The 18,874-nt window shown below is 40.6% G+C and overlaps 1 protein-coding gene across 8 annotated transcripts in view; it reads right to left on the bottom strand.

Annotated features, from left to right (window-relative positions):
- Positions 1–17,529, bottom strand: part of FAM13C (family with sequence similarity 13 member C) — a 115,163-nt gene extending 97,634 nt beyond the window's left edge. For 3 of the 8 annotated variants that reach the window (XM_023185598.1, XM_023185592.1, XM_023185595.2), the window contains exons 1-4: positions 16,925–17,251; positions 16,748–16,786; positions 10,208–10,264; positions 6,583–6,787 (exon numbers count right to left, since the gene is read on the bottom strand). In XM_023185598.1, coding sequence (XP_023041366.1) covers positions 6,583–6,657 — 75 coding nt within the window. In that variant the 5' untranslated portion in view covers positions 6,658–6,787; positions 10,208–10,264; positions 16,748–16,786; positions 16,925–17,251. Of the gene's footprint in view, positions 1–6,582; positions 6,788–10,207; positions 10,265–16,747; positions 17,252–17,457 lie in introns of those variants that run through there. The other 5 variants (XM_023185597.2, XM_023185591.2, XM_023185590.2 and 2 more) reach the window with 2 other exon arrangements.
- Positions 17,530–18,874: the final 1,345 nt, after the last annotated feature.

Below are 18,874 nucleotides of genomic sequence, written 5' to 3' on the forward strand. Positions count from 1 at the left end.
GGGGGGTCTGCCGGCCTCCTTCGCGGGAGGCCGACAGACTTCACCCCCACACCTTAGGTTACCAAAATAAACTTGCAGTTTTGCTCCTACACTTGCCTACCTGCTGGTTCTTTTGTGCCCGCTCGGCTGGTCTTAGAAAAAACAAATCAATATATATCATGCATGAGAAATAATACAACACGAACTAATGTGTAAAAACAGTGTCTAACTAAGACCAATTTTTAGGATCTCGGTGAATTCATGCTTTAGACACACTGCAAGAAGCAAGCCCTCAAAGGCATATTTAGAACCTAAGTCTTCCTCTCACTGAAAAGCCAGTGGAATTCTATTTGAGGTTTATTTTAGCTTTCCAGTGCTCTCAATCAACTGTACTGGTTTTCTTGCTTTCACTGTTTGAAGTTGCTCACTGGATCGGTAATACATCAAGAAAAAACGCATATAAAGTACATCCATAATTAAAAACGTAATCTTAGTTCTTTTGTGGGAGAAGGTAGAAGAGAAATGGCCCAGAATTAACTATTGTCCTTATTTTAATTTAGAGTGTAATACAGTAAGAATAAGAACTATGCCCTCCAATACCAGAAATATAGTAAATACTTTATAGTTAGGTTATTTTGCCTGAACGTGTCTAGGGAGCTTTGTGTCTGTAGAAAGATAAAAATGAAGATTTCACAATCAGCCTTAGATTTCTCTTCAGCCTCTTAACACATCTACATGGCCAAGTGGAAGAAACCTGATGCTGATATACACCAGACCAAACAGCTGGTCTCCCCAAGGAAGTGGATTAGCAGTATGATCACAGTGTACAGCTCGCTGCAGAAAAGCTCTATATAGCCTCCTACTTTTTGTCTTCTGCTAAAATAGCCACCAGAGGGGAGGGCAGCAGGACAGTGCATAGCATGATGCCAGATGGCATGGAATGGGGATGACAAGACTGCATCTACCATTGCTAAAAATGAGTGCCCTCTGGACAGTTATGAGGTCCATTACAGGAAGTTGGTTCTGTTAGTTAAGTCTAATCCTCCCCAAATTTGGTTGTCAGGGATTAATTTTATGACTTACATGGTGGTCAATACAGGATCATTGTTAATTTTTCACAAAATATTACAATATATAATCTATGCCTTAAATCAGTTCTCCTTCTTGGAAAGGGTGTTTTCTATCTAATTAGATATTACATAAGGGCAAACTTATGTAATCACTGGATTCCACTTTGATCAGGAATTTATGCTTAGCACCAACCAACTCAACATCTTCTAAATTCAGGATTCATTATCTCAATGAACTCTAGCAATAGCATCCCTAAAACCTGTCTTTCCAAGAGACAGATCATTAAATGGTCCTTATTTAAGGCATTCTTTTGCAAAGCCTATTGTCTAAGGAAGAAAGAGATAAATAAGCAGAAAGGAAAACTGATTCCAGTTCAAATAAACATTCTCCTTATTCTAAATACCTTAACATATTTGAGGGCATTCTTGCATTGCCTTTCAGTTCCTGGTTTTCTGTTACATCAGTAACTATAACTAAATCTCTCCCCTTTTCATTTTTTCACTCAAAGTTGGTAGAAAACTGGAATCATTCATTCATGAGGACCCACAAAATCTCAGATTCCTCCTCCCCACCCATGGTTCATTCTCATATAAGTGATCATTGCCAACATTAAAGGAAAGTTGCTCAAACTAAAATTTGAATCTGATCCTCCAGAAGTAGAACTGCTGATTCTGACTTTGGGGATCAGAATAAAGGCAAGAAAAGTGGAGCATTAGGCCAAACTTTCAACAGTTATCATCTGGCTCCTTTCATCTGCCCCACACCTTTGTTTTGCTTGTTTTTTGTTTTTAATTTTTTTGCTATTATAAGTTCTGGGGTACACGTGCAGAATGTGCAGTTTTGTTACATAGATATGCACATGCCTTGGTGGCTTGCTGCACCCATCAACCCATCACCTATATTAGGTATTTCTCCTAATGTTATCCCTCCCCTAGTCCCCCACCCCCCAACAGGCCCCAGTGTGTGATGTTCCCCTCCCTATGACCATGTGATCTCATGGTTCAATTCCCACTTATGAGTGAGAACATGCAGTGTTTGGTGTTCTGTTCTTGTGGTAGTTTGCTGAGAATGATGGTTTCTGGCTTCATCCATGTCCCTGCAAAGGACATGAACTCATCCTTTTATATGGCTGCATAGTATTCCATGGTGTATATGTGCCACATTTTCTTTATCCAGTCTATTATTGATGGACATTTCGGTTGGTTCCAAATCTTTGCTATTGTGAATAGTGCTGCAATAAACATACGTGTGCATGTGTCTTTATAGTAGGATTATTTCCACCTTTGTTTTTAACCTGGTTAGGATCAGACTAAAGAGTCACTCTGAGGTCCTACATCCAAACTTTGTGAAAAAAAGAACCCTGAAATGGCAGTAGCACAACATCTATGATGATGCTCTTCAGTTTCAAAGAGGGTTGTTTTTAAATTTATAAAAGTTGTGCCCATATGGCCTTTATAAGGGATTTTGGGGAATGATGATCCCATAGCACACTCGTTAGAACTCAGTGTTTTGATGATGGCAACAAGCATCAGGTAAGACTTGTAGCTGCAACATAAGCCCAAGTTGTCCCAAATAAATCCACCTTTACAAACAGAACCACTCTCTCAACCATACTGCATGGTAAACCTAATAAATGTGACATTTACCCTGAGATCAAAACTCTCATGAAAAAGTTCTATCAAATTTTCCCATATTTGTCCAAGCCCTGGTGGAGATTTGCCTAGTATTAGAGAATGACACTGATCAGTGATAACTGTAGTTATTATTTAGAATGTCGACTTATCCATAGCTTTATTTCTTTCATTTGAATCTAGCAACATCTAGGCCACTGGTTTTCACTCAGGTATGCATAAGAGACTTGCCCATTGAGTTTAATGACCTACTCCAGACTTCATGAATCTTTTTTTTTTTTTTCCTTTGAGATGGAGTCTTCCCCTGTTGCCCAGGATGGAGTGCAGTGGCGCGATCTCAGTTCACTGCAAACTCTGCCTCCAGGGTTCAAGAGATTCTCCTGACTCAGCCTCCCAAGTAGCTGGGACTACAGGCATGCACCACCATGCCTGGCTGATTTTTGTGTTTTTAATAGAGATGGGGCTTCACTATGTTGGCCAGGCTGGTCTCAAATTCTTGACCTTCTGATCCACCTGCCTCGGTCTTCCAAAGTGCTGGGATTACAGGCGTGAGCCACCATGCCTGGCTGAATCTTTTAAGAGTATTATATCTTGAGGTGTTTTTTTCTTTGTAAAAACTATATTCATTCATTTTTATAGAATCAGAAATAACATCTCCTGACTTCTTTGAAAATTGGCTTACTCATTATCCTTCAAGACATTCTAATTTTGGTGAAATGATTCTACTGTCTTCTTTTGCATGTCACATTATGTGCTATGCTTATTATAAACTCTCATCAGACCTTTCATATTTTAAAATTATTGGTAGTAAACTAACCACAGCGATTCCTATTTCTGTCATCTATAGATGGTTTCATTTTCCTCCAGTGGTTTCCTGAGGTTTTATTCAGCTTTAGGCTACAGTTTGTGTCTTTGGCAAAGATAAATCTCGAAAGCTTCATAGTAAAGGACCAGACACTTTAAACAATTGACATTTCAAATGACAGACTCTTGGATACAGGCATCTGTTGACACCAGTGGGCTGAGTTGGGATTTGTAGAACTTTAGAGGAGAAGCAGACAGCTTCATGATACCACTAGCCCAAGATCAAGAGGAACAAGAATTAATTACACAAGACTGGCTGAGGCTGGGTGTAGTGGCTCATGCCTATAATCCCAGCACTTTGGGAGGCTGAAGAGGGCAGATCACTTGAGACCAGCCTGGCCAACATGGTGAAACCCCGTCTCTACTAAAGATACAAAAAAGTTAGTTGGGCATGGTGGCACGTGCGTGTAGTCCCCATTACTTGGGAGGTTGAGGCAGGACGATCCCTTGAGCCTGGGAAGCTGAGGTTGCAGTGAGCCATGATCACACCACTGCATTCCAGTCTGAGTGACAGAGGGAGACTTTGTCTCAAATAATAATGAGAAGAAGAAGATTGAATGGACTACTAAGGAAAATTTTATTTTAGTTATTTATTTGGTATATTATTGTTGTATTATTCTATTTTTGAATATATAAGAAGTCCTCTCTATACTTCAACTATCTGCAATTCACAACAATTGAGTAGATGCTGCTAATATAAACTGAAATAAAGCATTTAAAAATCGTATTCCAGTCTCACTGATCCCCAGAGTTCAGAAACTCATACAAAGTGTCCTTACATCCTTACGGCAATAGGATAATTTGTATGCATTCAGTAATAATCTGTCTTCTTTTAACCCCAATATAATTGGAAAATTCCATTATTCAACAAATGTCTTGCTTGGAATGGAAGGCATTTGAGAATGAAGCTCATTGTATCAGATAGAACAGGCCACTTAAATTCCAGTGGGAATTTTACCTTCAGTTCAGGATTCCAATGCTGTATTACAAGCAAAGACTATACAAGCACATTTCTCCCCTGAAGTCTACCTGTGTATGAGCAACAGGTTGGGAATTACATGCCCCATTAGCACCTTATTACAAGTGACAACTGTGTAATTTCTGTGAGGCCAGACTACAGGATGACAAGAAGGAGGGCAGTCTGAGGAGAGATGGCTGGTCACCCTGAACCTTACTATGTTATAGGTGACCCCTGGTAGGAGATTCAAGGTCAGAGCGTCCCTGGGATCAGTCAGACCTGGGGGCAACCTTTGGGGAACCTGTGCCCTCCCCAGCATAACTCTCCTAATTAGTTAGGTGCTGGAGCGCATTCAGTAATAATCTCAAGCTTATCGTAATTCAAATGGTATTTCACACTCATATCACTGCAACAAGATGACACTGTTTAAGATCATCACAACACATCTTCATTAATGCAGAGGGCATTTTCATCTCACTACTAAATTAACTGACTAAATAAGAGGTTGCAATGCCAAGGAAGAAGGAAGATAAAAATCACAAGGCAAATTACAAAATTGCAAGGTTAAAAAACCTGCCCAACCAAAGTTGTTATAACAGGAAGATCTCCCGATGCATATTTGCTAAATAGGACTGGACTTAAAAGTTATTACAAAATTAACCTATTGCATGTTATTTTTAAAGTTAACATCTAAATGTTAACGAAAAAGCAATGTTAACAAAAAAGCAAAGTTAACACGGAACTTTCATGTCCCCAAAAATATGTTACGTGCATTACAAGTAAAATCTCAATGTTGGAAATATTCACCACTTTGTAAGAGTTAAAGTAGATTATATCAATTCAATCTCTTTTAAAAGCATCAGAAAGGCCAAGAGTGGTGGCTCACTTTCATAACCCGAGCACTTTGGGAGGCTGAGGCAGGTGGATCACTTGAGGTCAGTACTTGCCTGGTCAACATGGTGAAACCCCGTCTCTACAAAGAAAATACAAAAATTAGCGGGGCATGGTGGCGCACACCTGTAGTCCCAGCTAATAGAGGAGGCTGAGGTGGGAGGATCGCTTGAACCCAGTGGTGGAGGTTGTAGTGACCTGAGATTGTGCCACTGCACTCCAGCCTGGTTGACAGAGTGAGACCCTGACTCAAAAAAAAAAAAAAAAAAAAAAAAAACCATAATAAATTAAATGAGGGATTTTTAATAGTCTTTGCTGCATTCTTAACAAAAAAGTTTTAATTACTAAAATATCCATTAATTATCAAAATGTATTGGAAAGATGTTCCCTTTGACCTCAGAAAACCAGATAGTACACACACATACATACTTGTATGTTTATTCCGGCCTGCTAAACTTCAGCCTAAAAGAATAGCTCTGGATGAAACTGAGACTTCTGATTTTGCTAAGCAGACTCTCCATGTCTGAGGAATGAAAAACATCCTGTATGAATGAAAACAGAGATCCTCCTCCATCCTCCCCACAAAAGAATGCAGCTGTTCCTTTAAATCAAAGTCCAGTTGCCAGGCGTGGTGGCTCACGCCTGTTCCCAGCACTTTGGGAGGCCGAGGCGGGTGGATCACCTGAGGTCAGGAGTTTGAGACCAGCCTGGCCAACATGGCGAAACCCTGTCTCTACTAAAAATACAAAAAAATTAGCTGGACATAGTGGCAGGCGCCTGTAACAGATACTCGGGAGGCTGAGACAGGAGAATCGTTTGAACTCAGGAGGTGGAGGTTGCAGTGAGCCGAGATGGCGCCACTGCACTCCAGTCTGGGGATAGAACAAAACTCTGTCTCCAAAAATAAAAATAAATAAATAAAAATTAAAAAATAAATCAAAGTCCAATATTTAAGAACATGTTTCAAGGGGCACCAAATTATTAACCGGCTCAGAGCACCCAACTTTTGACCCGCAAGAGTTTCCACGTGTCTCAGGCTGGCAGAGCACGCAACGACAAGTCATGCCAATCCCCTCCTGCAAAACAGTGCACTCAAATCCTCTGCCAGCACCGTGTGCCCTAGCCTAAGAATCACCCGTCTTGGCAAAGGCCTGAGGAGGCAAAAGCCTGAGGAGACAGAGCTGCTACCTGACTTTCTCCGTGGCTCCTCCCGCTCTCGGCTTTGAAGATGGACTTGGGCTTCCGGGACTTGAAGTTGCCCATGCTGGGTCTCAATACGCTGTCCACCAGCACAGTCTGCTCTACATTCTGCTGCTGCAGCTCCCAAGAGGGTGGTGCGTGCTCCTCTACCAGAGCCCCTGCGTCGGGGTAGTTCTCTTTATTGTTTTCATCTCTAAAACAGGAAAGACCCAATTTAGAAAGCACTTAAAAAAAGATGAATAAACTGCTGCAGGAAAGAGGGCTGGAGATATTCATTGCTGCTGTATTTATAGGATAGATACCTCGCAAAATTTTTAGCCTACACTTAGACAGTTTTGCATGAACAAGAACTTAAAAGAAATGTGAATTTCACTGTATATCACTTCACCTTCCCTTCTGATCTTTGTCAATGGATACATAGTTTGTGTAGTTGTAACTATACACATATCATTATTTTTTTTTAAATTTTCACTTTAAGAAACTTTCACATATATCATATTTTCCTCTCACAACAATAATGTGACATATTCAGGTGAGATATCGTCATCTCTACTTTATAGATGAAGACTCTAAGACATTAAATAACATGCCTAATGGAAGGACTAATCCACATAGACCCAGAGGCCTCATGTGGGTCTCCAGACTCACACCTGTGTTCTTGGTTCAAGGCATCACGCTTCCTCTTCAATGGCAATGTCAGTTTATAATCATCCCCCTAAAACTTTCAGAGGTACTTAGAAATTTAAACGGATCTCTTTTGATAGGCTACCTGTTGCCTGAGTAAAATATAATGCATGGGCCAAATTTTACCCAACCAGGTCCTGTGAACAATGCCCTGAATGCAAAGTCAAACATCCCAATGTCCAGGTTCTGGTTCTGAAGAAGATGGAAGAGGGTAGTGTTATCTCCATATATTCAGGGCTGGGATGGCACTTCTATTCGTTCAATAATCAAATTCTGTACAATATCCTACCCCCCTCCAGTTTCAATTTTCTCAAAAATACTGACATGATAACATTCTTATTTGAAGCCATTCTTCCCACTTAAATCTAGATGCATTTTATTTTTCATTCTGCTAAGTATCAAGCAAATACCACAGACATAACCAGAAGGGGCCTTCTCTATGTAATCAATATCATTAACCTTAATCTACCACAATCACTGTCACTAGAACATGAAATGCATGAGGAGTGGCCACTTCCTCCAGGTGTTGTTTTTCCCTCATGCTCCCTTACCAAAAGCACCCATAAAACAGCATTTGCAAAGTCACCTGGAAAGCAATTCCTAGCTACTCAAGGACACATATAGCCAAGAGGGAAGACCAGCAAAGAAGGAATGCCCACCATTCAAGACACATTTTTACAAATAAAAGGCAGATTAAGTTCACTGAGCTGGAACTCATCCTCCCTGAGGATGTAGTCTTTGGGAAAAGAGCAAAGCAAATATCAAGATAGGTGGTCTGGAACATGACCAGGGTGCAGTTGGACAAGGTATAAAAATAAAACTGTGTGAAATAGATAAACTTGAATCCAGGACAAATGTAGTGCTATCTGGTAAAGGAGAACCCAACAATTAAAATAATTATTCAATATTAGTAACTCAAAAACAAATCAATGCCAATGACACTGGTTAATATTCCTGCTGTGAGATCATTTACAATTAAAAAAATTCTAAGTCACTAATAGATTTGGAAATTAATATCAAACCATGAACTGGAAACTATACTAGTTCATTTGAAGTACATTTTTCTCACTAGAAACCCATCCACTCCATGATCCTGCATGAGAAACAAAAGAAAGAACAGCTGCCTTTACAGTTACCTAAATGCTCTCATTCGAGTAGGATTATAGAACACTCAAGAATAAAAAAAAAAAAAAAAAAAAAATAGCTTTCCAAATCTAAAATGACTTTTTTGATAGACTCATTCCCAAAATAATACCTGAACTTTGCTTTTATATCATGTTTTCAAGTCACTCAAAATTTAGAAATGTAATTTTATTTACTTCCTTGACTTGGAAAGCCAGGAAAGGGGAGAGGGGACCAAAAGCATCTTTCTTGCACTACACAAATGTAAAATCTGGTTACAAAAGTCATATTTAGAAACATATTTTCTCACATATTACTGGTTCCTCAGGATCTCCAAAACAGAAAAGCACAGGTTATGTAATTTATGCCACTACTTATTGGAATAAATCATGACTGAGAATAAGCATGGTGTCCTGAAAAACGTCAGGGTCTGAAAGATCCTCCCACTTATTAGTTGTGTGGCCTGGGCAACATCACTTCACCTCCATGATCCTCGTTCATAAAATACATGTAATATCTGCTTAACAGAGATAATACAGTCTCTTTGAAATGCCTACCATAGAAAGCTGACCCAAGGCTGCAACCCAATAAATGAAAGCTATTGTTACTCTCAGGCAGGGCCTTAGCCATGTGGTTATTTGCAAAGGAAAAAAAAAGAGAGACAGAGAGTTCTTTTTGGTTTCTCTGATGCCTCCAAGATAATTCTGAACTCCTTAGCAAGGAACACAAACCCAAGGAAATCTGTTCTTTGTTTACCGTTAGAGCTTCACGTCTTATCTTACCTCTTACTTCCTCACTCCACTAGGTTCCCAGGGTTCCTACTATCCTGAACCACTTGCTGTTTCTGCAACTCAAACAATTCTCTCTACCCTCTATTGGTTTTCCAGTAAGCTGCTCCCTTTGCTTGGTGGCATCCTCTTTTTCTTAGCCTTGGACCTCACCAAAAATAATAATGATAATAATAACAATAATAAATAAAAATTCATATGCCTTGTATAATTTTCTTCAGGAATCAATCCAAGAAAGCTCTCTGGGCTGTTTGATTCTTCTAAGTAAATCCACTATTTACCTCTAGTATAGTAGTACTTAATGCACTGTAGCATCCACATCTATATTTTTGCCTATCTCCTCTAGCAAACTGAATTCTTAGGAGCAACATTGGTTTGTCTTTCTTCATCCCAAATCTTAACTGGCTCCTGGCACACAAAATTGGCCTTCAATAAATATTTGTTATCCAGTAAGTGGACTTTAAAGTCAGAGAGAACTGGGTCTAAATTCTGCCTCATAGTGCTATGGTATCTTGGATGAGTTATCATTCCTAAGTGTCAGTTTCTCCGTCTACAGGATGAGAACAGAAATATCAACTTCTTTTCAGTTTAGATCATATAATAAAATGTAGATGAAAGTATTGGAACAAAGTAAATGTAGAAGAAATGATTAGCAGTGAAGGTTTTGCCACGATCCTATAAGCCCTTGATGACAAAGACAATACTACAGACACTCAATAACATGAGCCTCTTCCTTTAGGGTGTGTGATAGGAATATTGAGATAGGCTAATGAATACTCAGTTCAATAGGCATTTATCAAGTGTTCCCAAATGTAAAGTACTGTCCTGATTGCTAAGAGGGTGGTATCCAAAAGTGGAAAAGACAAAAATTTGTCAAGAGGTAAAAATCTAGTAGAGGAGAGGAGACATGAGAACAAATAATTGGAATTCAAAGAAGAGACTAGAATTCAAAGGAAAGCCACCATAACTAGATGGTTTCTGTCTCTTACAAATATGAACCAAGCAATGGTGGCTTTTACCTGAGACTGGAGCAATCAGTCTCGTCTTCATGTAGAGAGACTGGATCTTCGTCACACCTGGAGAGAGGGAAGAAAAATCACATCAGATCCAACTGTCTGCTATAGCAGTAGCAGCAATAATCTAGAATTGTCTCAAGATTACCATGGAAAACTAAAAGATGAAACACTCCTCATCATTCTCTCCCAAATAAGTTCTGATTACTATGTCTCCCAGTTTATGAAACCAATGTTGTCATATCGTGTGATCTTAAAAGCTCAGAGCCAGAGGTGACTCTCCTTTTTGCCTCCACTGTCCTGTGTTACCTAAACTAACAAGATCTTAGCAATGACCTAAGTGTTCACAGCACTTGAGGGGACATTGGACACCAAGACTGGGAGCCTGTTGATGGCTCAAAAGAGATTCCACTATATGCCTCTTTGCATTTTTTTCTGCTTCAGGCAGTCCCAAACTAAACCAGCCTCCGTTTAGTTTACTCTATTGGTCTCAGATTTTCTCAATCTTGTGAAAAGGAAGGGGTTCCTTTTCATAAAACTTCTGGATTAACTTTATGAACAGTTCTTGGCTCTTCCATATTGAAAAATGTCCAGTGCTCCATCCTGCCTAGGGGAACCTGGAGTAGGACCATCCTCTCACTCTAGTGTAGGATGAAGCCTTTGTTCCTGTTCCCAACCATTCCCACCCAGCCCCCATTCAAGCCTGGAATACTTTTTCCATCAACTCCTACTCATCCTTCACTGCCCAAGTCAGGTTTCCCCAGCTCTGTACCTTCCCAGCCAAGCTCACCCATGTGCCATGTTCTCAATCATGTGCTATGATGGTTAATATTGAGTGTTAATTTGATCGAAGGATGCAAAGTATCATTCCTGGGTGTGTCTGTGAGGGTGTTGGCAAAGGAGATTAACATTTGAGTCAGTGGACTGGGAGAGGCAGACCCACCTTCAATCTGGGTGGGCACCATCTAATCAGCTGCCAGTGCGGCTAGAATAAAGCAGACAGAAAAAGGTGGAAAGAACAGACTTGCTGAGCCTTTTGGCCTTCATCTTCTTCTTGTGCTGGATGCTTCCAGCCCTTGAACATCAGACTCTAAGTTCTTCAGCTTTTGGACTCTTGGACTTACACCAGTGATTTGCCAGGGGCTCTCGGGCCTTCTGCCACAGACTGAAGGCTGCACTGTTGGCTTCCCTACTTTTGAGGTTTTGGGACTCAAACTAGCTTCCTCCATCCTCAGTTTGCAAACGGACTACTGTAGGACTTCACCTTGTGATCATGTGAGTCAATTTTCCTACTAAACTCCCCCTCAAACACACACGTATTCTATTAATTGTCTCTTTAGAGAACCCTGACTAATACATGTGCCAAGTTCCTACTTTAACCTTAATTCATAAACATTTACTCTTCATTCCGAGGTTTTAGTAAACAACTATATCTCACCACACAAAGGATTACTCCTTTGCACCACTGAGATCTTTTTGATTAGTTATTAATTCCATGAGTAGAAATAACTATAATTTCTTTTCCTAGATATATTGCCACAGTGCCAGAGTACCCCAGAGACACTCAAAAATTCTTGAATTGAAATATTAACTTTGTTCCCTAAGAGGTCTGGTCTCTGAAATAATTTAACCAGCATTTATTTACTGAATCCAGGCACTGCATTAGACATTGGAACTGTGCTTCACAAACTCCCAGGGTTTAGGACAGACTGGTTTGTTTTTTATTTCCACATCACTGTGGACAGACACTTTGGTAAAAATGTCACAGCAATGCCAAATTCCTATTCAAGTTATAAGATGCTTACTCCCTATTTCTGTTTTATTTTCTTGTCTCAGACATGCTTTAAACAATTTGGAGACTCACAATTTGTGTAGCACTGCTTCTAAAGGACACAAAATTTGAAAAAGATCTGAACCCTGCCCTAAGAAATTCACAATGTAATGAGTAGACAAAAATAAAGCAAATAAATACCTGCATACATAAATATAACCATAATATAGTGTTTATACTATATGAAATAATTTAACATTTTAAAATATTCTTTACTGGCAATGGTGTATAATTAACCCACAAAAGGTATCCAGTCCTCATCCCTTAAAATCTTTAATTTATAGTTTCGTAGTGAGTTAAACAAAGGCCACCCACAGACTCTAACCCTTTCTACCCACTGAAATATTTTGTTACCTCTGGCAATTAAAAAAATTGGTTGCCTTGGTGCAGTGTCTCACATCTGTAATCCCAGAACTCTGGGAGGCCAAGATGGGCCTGAGTTGGAAGTTCAAGACCCGCCTGGCCAACATGGTGAAACCCCATCTCTACTAAAAATACAAAAATTAGCTGGGCGTGGTGGCACACGTCTGTAGTCTCAGCTACTCAGGAGGCTGAGGCACAAGAATCACTTGAAATTGGGAGATGGAGGCTGTAGTGAGCCGGGACCACATCACTGCACTCTAGCCTGGGCAACAGAGCGAGACTCTGTCTGGGGGGGCAAAAAAGCTACTTTTAATAGAATAAACCAACCTTCCTTACTTTCTTGCCAATAGTCCACTCTGTCCATCTCATGGAAAACAAATCCCCAAGTATTGCTTTGTTCTACTTCATTAGCAGCATTCAGCTAATAGATCACCTGGGCTTTGAAATGTGGATAAAAATGTTTTTCAATAGCAAAGTAGCAAAATCAATGAAGAACAAATCTAGAATTGTTGCTTTCAAAGATCTAGGGCTTAAGCAGAGCGCTTTGGAGCTTCAATTCTGGAGCTCAACAATACCTATTGTTTGGGGATTTGGCAAGAACTTATTTTTTTCTCCCTCATTTGATTTATTAATCTTTCTCCTCAAAGTACAATCAGTTAAAAATGGAAACTTGGCACCAGAACATACAAAGTTGGAGAAGATTCTGAAGTATGAAGCTGGAGCTGATTAGTTGGTCCAACATTCATGTCTACTAAACAACTCCAGTTGCCACTCAAAGAACACAATTCCAAGCTCACAGATAGAGCAACTGAAATAGAGCTACCTCCTGGCTTACATGGCACACGTTTACAACCTCTTTTAGTTCATTTGAGTTTTCATGTACCTTGGTAAAGACCATCAACTTCTATTCAATTAACAAATCATTTGGGTCCTTTCCCTAAAACCCCTTATTTCTTTGTGAAATGCTCAGGGTTGCTACTGTTTTTCCTATTTGAACTTTTGCCCCCTCAAGTAACTACAAACAAGAAAAAGTTGTGAGGTATTTCACAGCTCACCTGCTCTTTCATATAATCGCAATTCAGCCTGAGAATGTTCCGAGGTAGAAATTACCTTTGCACCTGGGCTAAGTTGTAAGTCAAGATCCCAAGGCCTAAATCAGTGAAGCCTGGATTGTTTCTACTCCACCACATTAAGCCCAAAAAGCAAGAACCAAATAATCTCTTCAGTCTATATGCCAGAGGCTCACAAGAGACAGGGCATGCCATTTCTTAGAATAATGCTGGTGAAAGAAGTGCCCACAAGAAGTTCTCTTTGCTGCCTAAAACAGAAGAGAGGACTCAGACTGAGAGTTAGATAAAATGTAGTTGTGCTATAAAGATATTTACACTTGCCCTGTAGTACCATGTTCCCTGAAGGCAAAGTTGCAGAAGTACAGCCTCCTATGGGGTTTCTCAAAATGTGGCCCCTGACCCACTTGCATTAGCACTACCTGAAGTACCTGATCAAAACAGAAGTCTCCAGCCCCACTACATCAACCCTCTGAGGGCAGAGCCCAGGAATGTGGAATTTTAAAAGACACTGCCTACTTACAGAACTGCTATGTTTCTAAAAAACACTGACCTAAAGGTTTCCAAACCCCAAACCAGCACTGTCCTGACACCAATGCAATCACCCGTTCTGGGTTCCCAGTTTGAGATAAAGCCTTGGAGACTGCAATTTTCACAAGCGCCAGTCCTCTTCCCCAGTTGATATTGATGATCATTTAGCTTTGAGAACCGCTGGTTTGAATGATAACTAATCAGAATTATTGCAGGCTTCATTTAAAATAGCAAGTTAGCCAGGGCAACGTCACAATCGACCATGGGAAAATATTAGATGAAAAGGTGCCACAGATAGGAAAGAAAAGGCCAAGGCCATTGTGACAAAAAACATTGGGGTGGAAAAAGAAATTGAATTTGTCCAGAGCTGCATAGATAGTGCCATGCCTAGGAAAAACCAAGAAGAAAATAAAATCTATCCTTGAGTCCCTCCCAATTTTCCTTTCCCCTTGACTCTTCTAAGACTCCCAGCTGGCCAAGCATAACCATAACCATAACCATAACAGATTAGAAAATAGGTTATGTAAAATAATTCATATGAAAGTATTCATGACAATTTGAATCCACTTCCCAAGGGCACAAACCTTTGAATTTCCATTTTAATAAGGGTCACTACCAGAGGCCTTCATCCAAAGAAATCATCTCTAGGTGAAATTTCAGGCATCGAAGAAAATAAGTAGGTGTGAGTAGAAGGATGTAGGAATAGGGTGGGGACAGGAGGCAGATGAGCTTTTCTTGTATCCAAAACATAGAGGGGAGAAAAGTCCCTCCTCTGTATAGGCCAAGACCACACCCAAACATTTCCTGGGCACCTGCTATGTCTATGTCTCAGGATATAGCACCTTGGTCCTGAGGGCTATGGGGTCACACCCAGAGAAGCACGGAATATGGGTCATATTACTGAGGGGAGAGGAAAATGTTATTGTGGACAATGACTAGTTTTAAACAATCCTAGTCAATGATGTGTTACACCTACGAAGCTTTTGGTATGTTTTCAATAGGCTCCTTAGATTTTTATATTAGCCAGATGGCATACCAATTATCTCTCAGTGCCTTTTAAAATAAATCACTGTCACTCCTCTGAAAGTAAAAACATGATCTTATGCAATCAGAACTCCTTGGGGAGTGTCCAAAGACAAGGCACCAGGCTCTCCCCAGCATTTAACCACAAAACCTCTACAGAAAAAAAAAAAAAAAGTCCATGTGAAATCTGGAGCTAAGTGTCTCCATTTTGAACCTGCCATACCTGTGGCTGACCGAGGATTTTGCCACACCAGGCTCCTGAGAATCGGGGCCAGAAAGCACATAGTGCCTTAAGCACAGCGAAGGGAGGAGAGCAGTACCTGTGCACCTGGAGCAGGAAGTCCAGGCCTCATCTTTGGCCTGCAGATGCACACTTTGGCACACCTCTCTCCCCTTCTCTCAGGCGTTTAGAAGAGCAACATTGCAGCACAGGTTACCAAGCAATCTTATAAACAGAATGTGGGTCCAAATGAGTATTTTACATTGCTTCTTCTAAAGTCAACCCTGTTGTTTTTTTTTTTTTTTAAGTGACTCCACTTAAGTGCTCAAAACTGGATACTAAAGGAGCAGCACAGTGAAAGAGAGAAACAAAAGAATGTGGAAAACAAGAGGGCCTAGGAAGCACTGCAAACCTTACCCCTCCCTCACCAAGTCATTGTGATAGTGGCAGGACTTGGAAGCCAAAAGATACCTATTTCTACATTTATTTGCTTTTTAGGTAATTTTAGCAAACAGTTCCCCAGTTAGTTAGGCCTTCTATATCAAACTCATAGCATTTTTTAAATGTAATTGAAGATACAACTTTACTTGTAGTTGAAGATGCCTTTTTCCTGAAAAGCTGTTTAGAGTGGCTTCCACAAAGGTCCCAGAAGTAAATATCATGAATTAGCCTAGAGAAAGAATGCTAGATGAAGTACATATTTATATATATATGTATATATAAATTACATACAGTATTAGCAAAATACACTACCTGTTAATTTTTAACAAATATAGTATAATATTAGGAAAACATTTAAGGATGGAAAAAATTAAAACTATAACATATAAATATCTTTTAAAAAATCACTGTGCTTGCTGGCACACTCCTTCATTCACACTCCTTCATTCCAGGTTTAAAGGGTGTTAGTTGCCCTAATCAACAGCTTTAACCATAGGACCAGGTCCTATGGTCCTATGGTTAAAGGACCATTCGTCCTACAGCCACATCTCTGAAGTCAGAAGACAAAAATGACAAAGGGCATGCACAAAAAGTTTACTCTGATATGCCTTAAAAATCTGTAGACAAGAGAGGGCCAAGATAAGTTTAGCCTGTTTACCACATGCTGGATTTCAACTCATTTCACATCTATCTCCTATTGCTGTAAATGTATATAGTGTGCACTCCATGAAAACTGACACCAATGTTGGCAAAATACAACAAAGCTTCCTAACACGTCAAATGGATTTTTAAAAATCTGAGCTCCAAGAACACATATCTTGGAGCACTGAGCTCCTGCAAGCAATCAACTGGTTTTAATTTCTCTCCCGAAGCTGCTAAAATGCTGGTTTCAACCTGTAAAGATGTCTGGGCCCCATCAGTCAGCACGTCTCGCGGTCTTCACAGCCCCAGATTCCGGGAGACAATGCATCTAAAACGAATAGCGGCTGGGAACGGTGGAGGATACCTTCACGATAGTTGCTTCCAGAGAAAGGCATGCAAGTCTGATTTTAATGGTGAGAATCACTTACTCTGTTACAGCGGTGCTGCTGAAGGAATTATCCTGAAGGCTGAAACAGAAACAAGAAAACATCAGCCAAGTCTGGCCGGGGAGCCGTCTCCCTGATTGCTCTTCGGGAGTTAGAGCATACACACAAACATGGCATTGCAAGGCAAGTCTCCGGGCTCGCCCGGCACGCTCGCTCTACCTTGGGCTGCTGTCTGCACATGCTCGTAACGACACCCCCAGCAGGGGCCCAGTGGCACGGGCGAACCACAAAGCCCGGCAGCCCGCGAGGCTGCGGGGACAGAGCTGGGCGGGGCGCGGCGGCGGGGCTGGGACCCCGCGATCCAGCGAGGAGCACCTGGAGAGTTACCTCACGACCCCGACCTCGCCAGCCCAGGCGCCGCGTTTAATCTTGGGCTGTTTGTGCCAGCCACCCCCGCGGCTGGCAATGAGATTGCCTCAGTGTTTCTGCCGAAGTGCTGAAATACCCGGGAGACTTGCTTTCTTCCACACGTCTCCTACCAATTTTACAGAGCTCACCCCAACCCCCCACACTCCCACCCCACCCCCAGGGATGGAGGCTCGCAGAGATTCATCCATCGTTCAGAAAAAGTCAGGAGAGAACAAGAAGGGGGAGGGGAACAATAAAACACTGGTGTTTTATTTTGTGTGTATGTTGTTTTTTGTTGCCTAGGAAAAAGAATAGGCTCTGAAGCAGGGCTGGCTGCATCACACCTGATCTGTCTAGAGCGCTCTTATTTCAGTCCCAGAGAGGAAGTGCCCAGCCCCGGACTACAGAGCTGTCAACGAACCCACGCAGGGCGAGTGGAGAATTTATTCCAGGGGTTAGCTGGTGATTAGGACACCGTGCAAGGGGTGGGGCTTGCTACGCCCAGAGCAGCCCGCTTGAGCTCGGCTTCCTAGCTAGCACCTTTACAAAGGATGGAGAGACGGAATCCACAAACGCTATCCCTTTGCATAAAGGCAACCCTGTTAGGGAAAGGAAGGACTGTCAGTCCCCCCACTGGCTTCATTCCCTTGTGAATATTTGTCCTGCCCTCTTTGTATTGTTCATTTCTCCTGCCATATTGACCTGGATATGGGATGTAGCATCTACTAAAGATTCTTATTTGAATTTGAATTACTTTTTTGAACTAAGATTCCTATCCCCCCTTTTAATTTTTCTACTCCCAGAAGCAACTGGGATAGTGGTTTTTAGTCCAAACCTATAAAAGTTAAAAAGGTAACATAAGAACAACAAAAAAACTCATAATTTTTCTAATTGGGTAATTAGAAAATTTACCAAAACTTGGAAATAATGGGGAAGAGCATGACCTTTCAATGTCAAACCGAGACATCGGTTAACAGGTCCACCCAGGGGCTAGTTAATTCTCCAGTTGTGTTTGACTTTGCTCTTCACTATTGATTAGATTCCAGCCACAGTGAAGTTACGTGGTAACTTGCACATTTTATTCAGCCTGTCCAGAGAAAAAGATAACCGCAGCGTTTATGATTTTATTGCACTATAGGAAGATGACCAATTTTGCATCTAACCAATCATTTTGCATCTAACCAAACTTTTTCTAAATACCTGTAAATACACAGATCCTCAAAATGCTGTTGGAACCAGCTTCTTCATCTTACAGTTTTCCCCGTTAATAAGTGAATAGATCTCTGCTGCCTGCCTATGTTTGTATGAGAGTTGTATGTTAACTTTTTAAATTTATACCTTGAAAAATAAAAACTGAGTTTTCAAAGAAAAACAGGTTTCATTAAGGTTCTTTGCAACTTTGCTTTCCTCTCTCCAAATATTCTTTAAATCAGTTGAATAAAAACCTAATATGGTCTTAGACTGAATTCTATGGACTAAAATAAGTTAAGACATATTAATCCTTTGTATGTATGACTATACAGTACATATATGTTCTGAAGCAACCTACTATTTCATTTGAGCTAGGTTCAGGAGTAAGAGACATGGCTGCTTCACTGTATTCATTATTTAGCCATTTCAAAGTGAGATCTGTTCTTTGTTTATTCAGACTGATGAAGGTAAGTCTATATGCAGCCTTCTTGGTTTCATAGATTACATGGTTGTTAATTTCCACAAATCCCGTGTACTCATTGACTATGATGCTTATTCCAAGTGTTCCAG

This window comes from Piliocolobus tephrosceles, chromosome 9 (assembly GCF_002776525.5).
Source record: "Piliocolobus tephrosceles isolate RC106 chromosome 9, ASM277652v3, whole genome shotgun sequence".
In the NCBI taxonomy this organism is placed as follows: Eukaryota; Metazoa; Chordata; class Mammalia; order Primates; family Cercopithecidae; genus Piliocolobus; species Piliocolobus tephrosceles.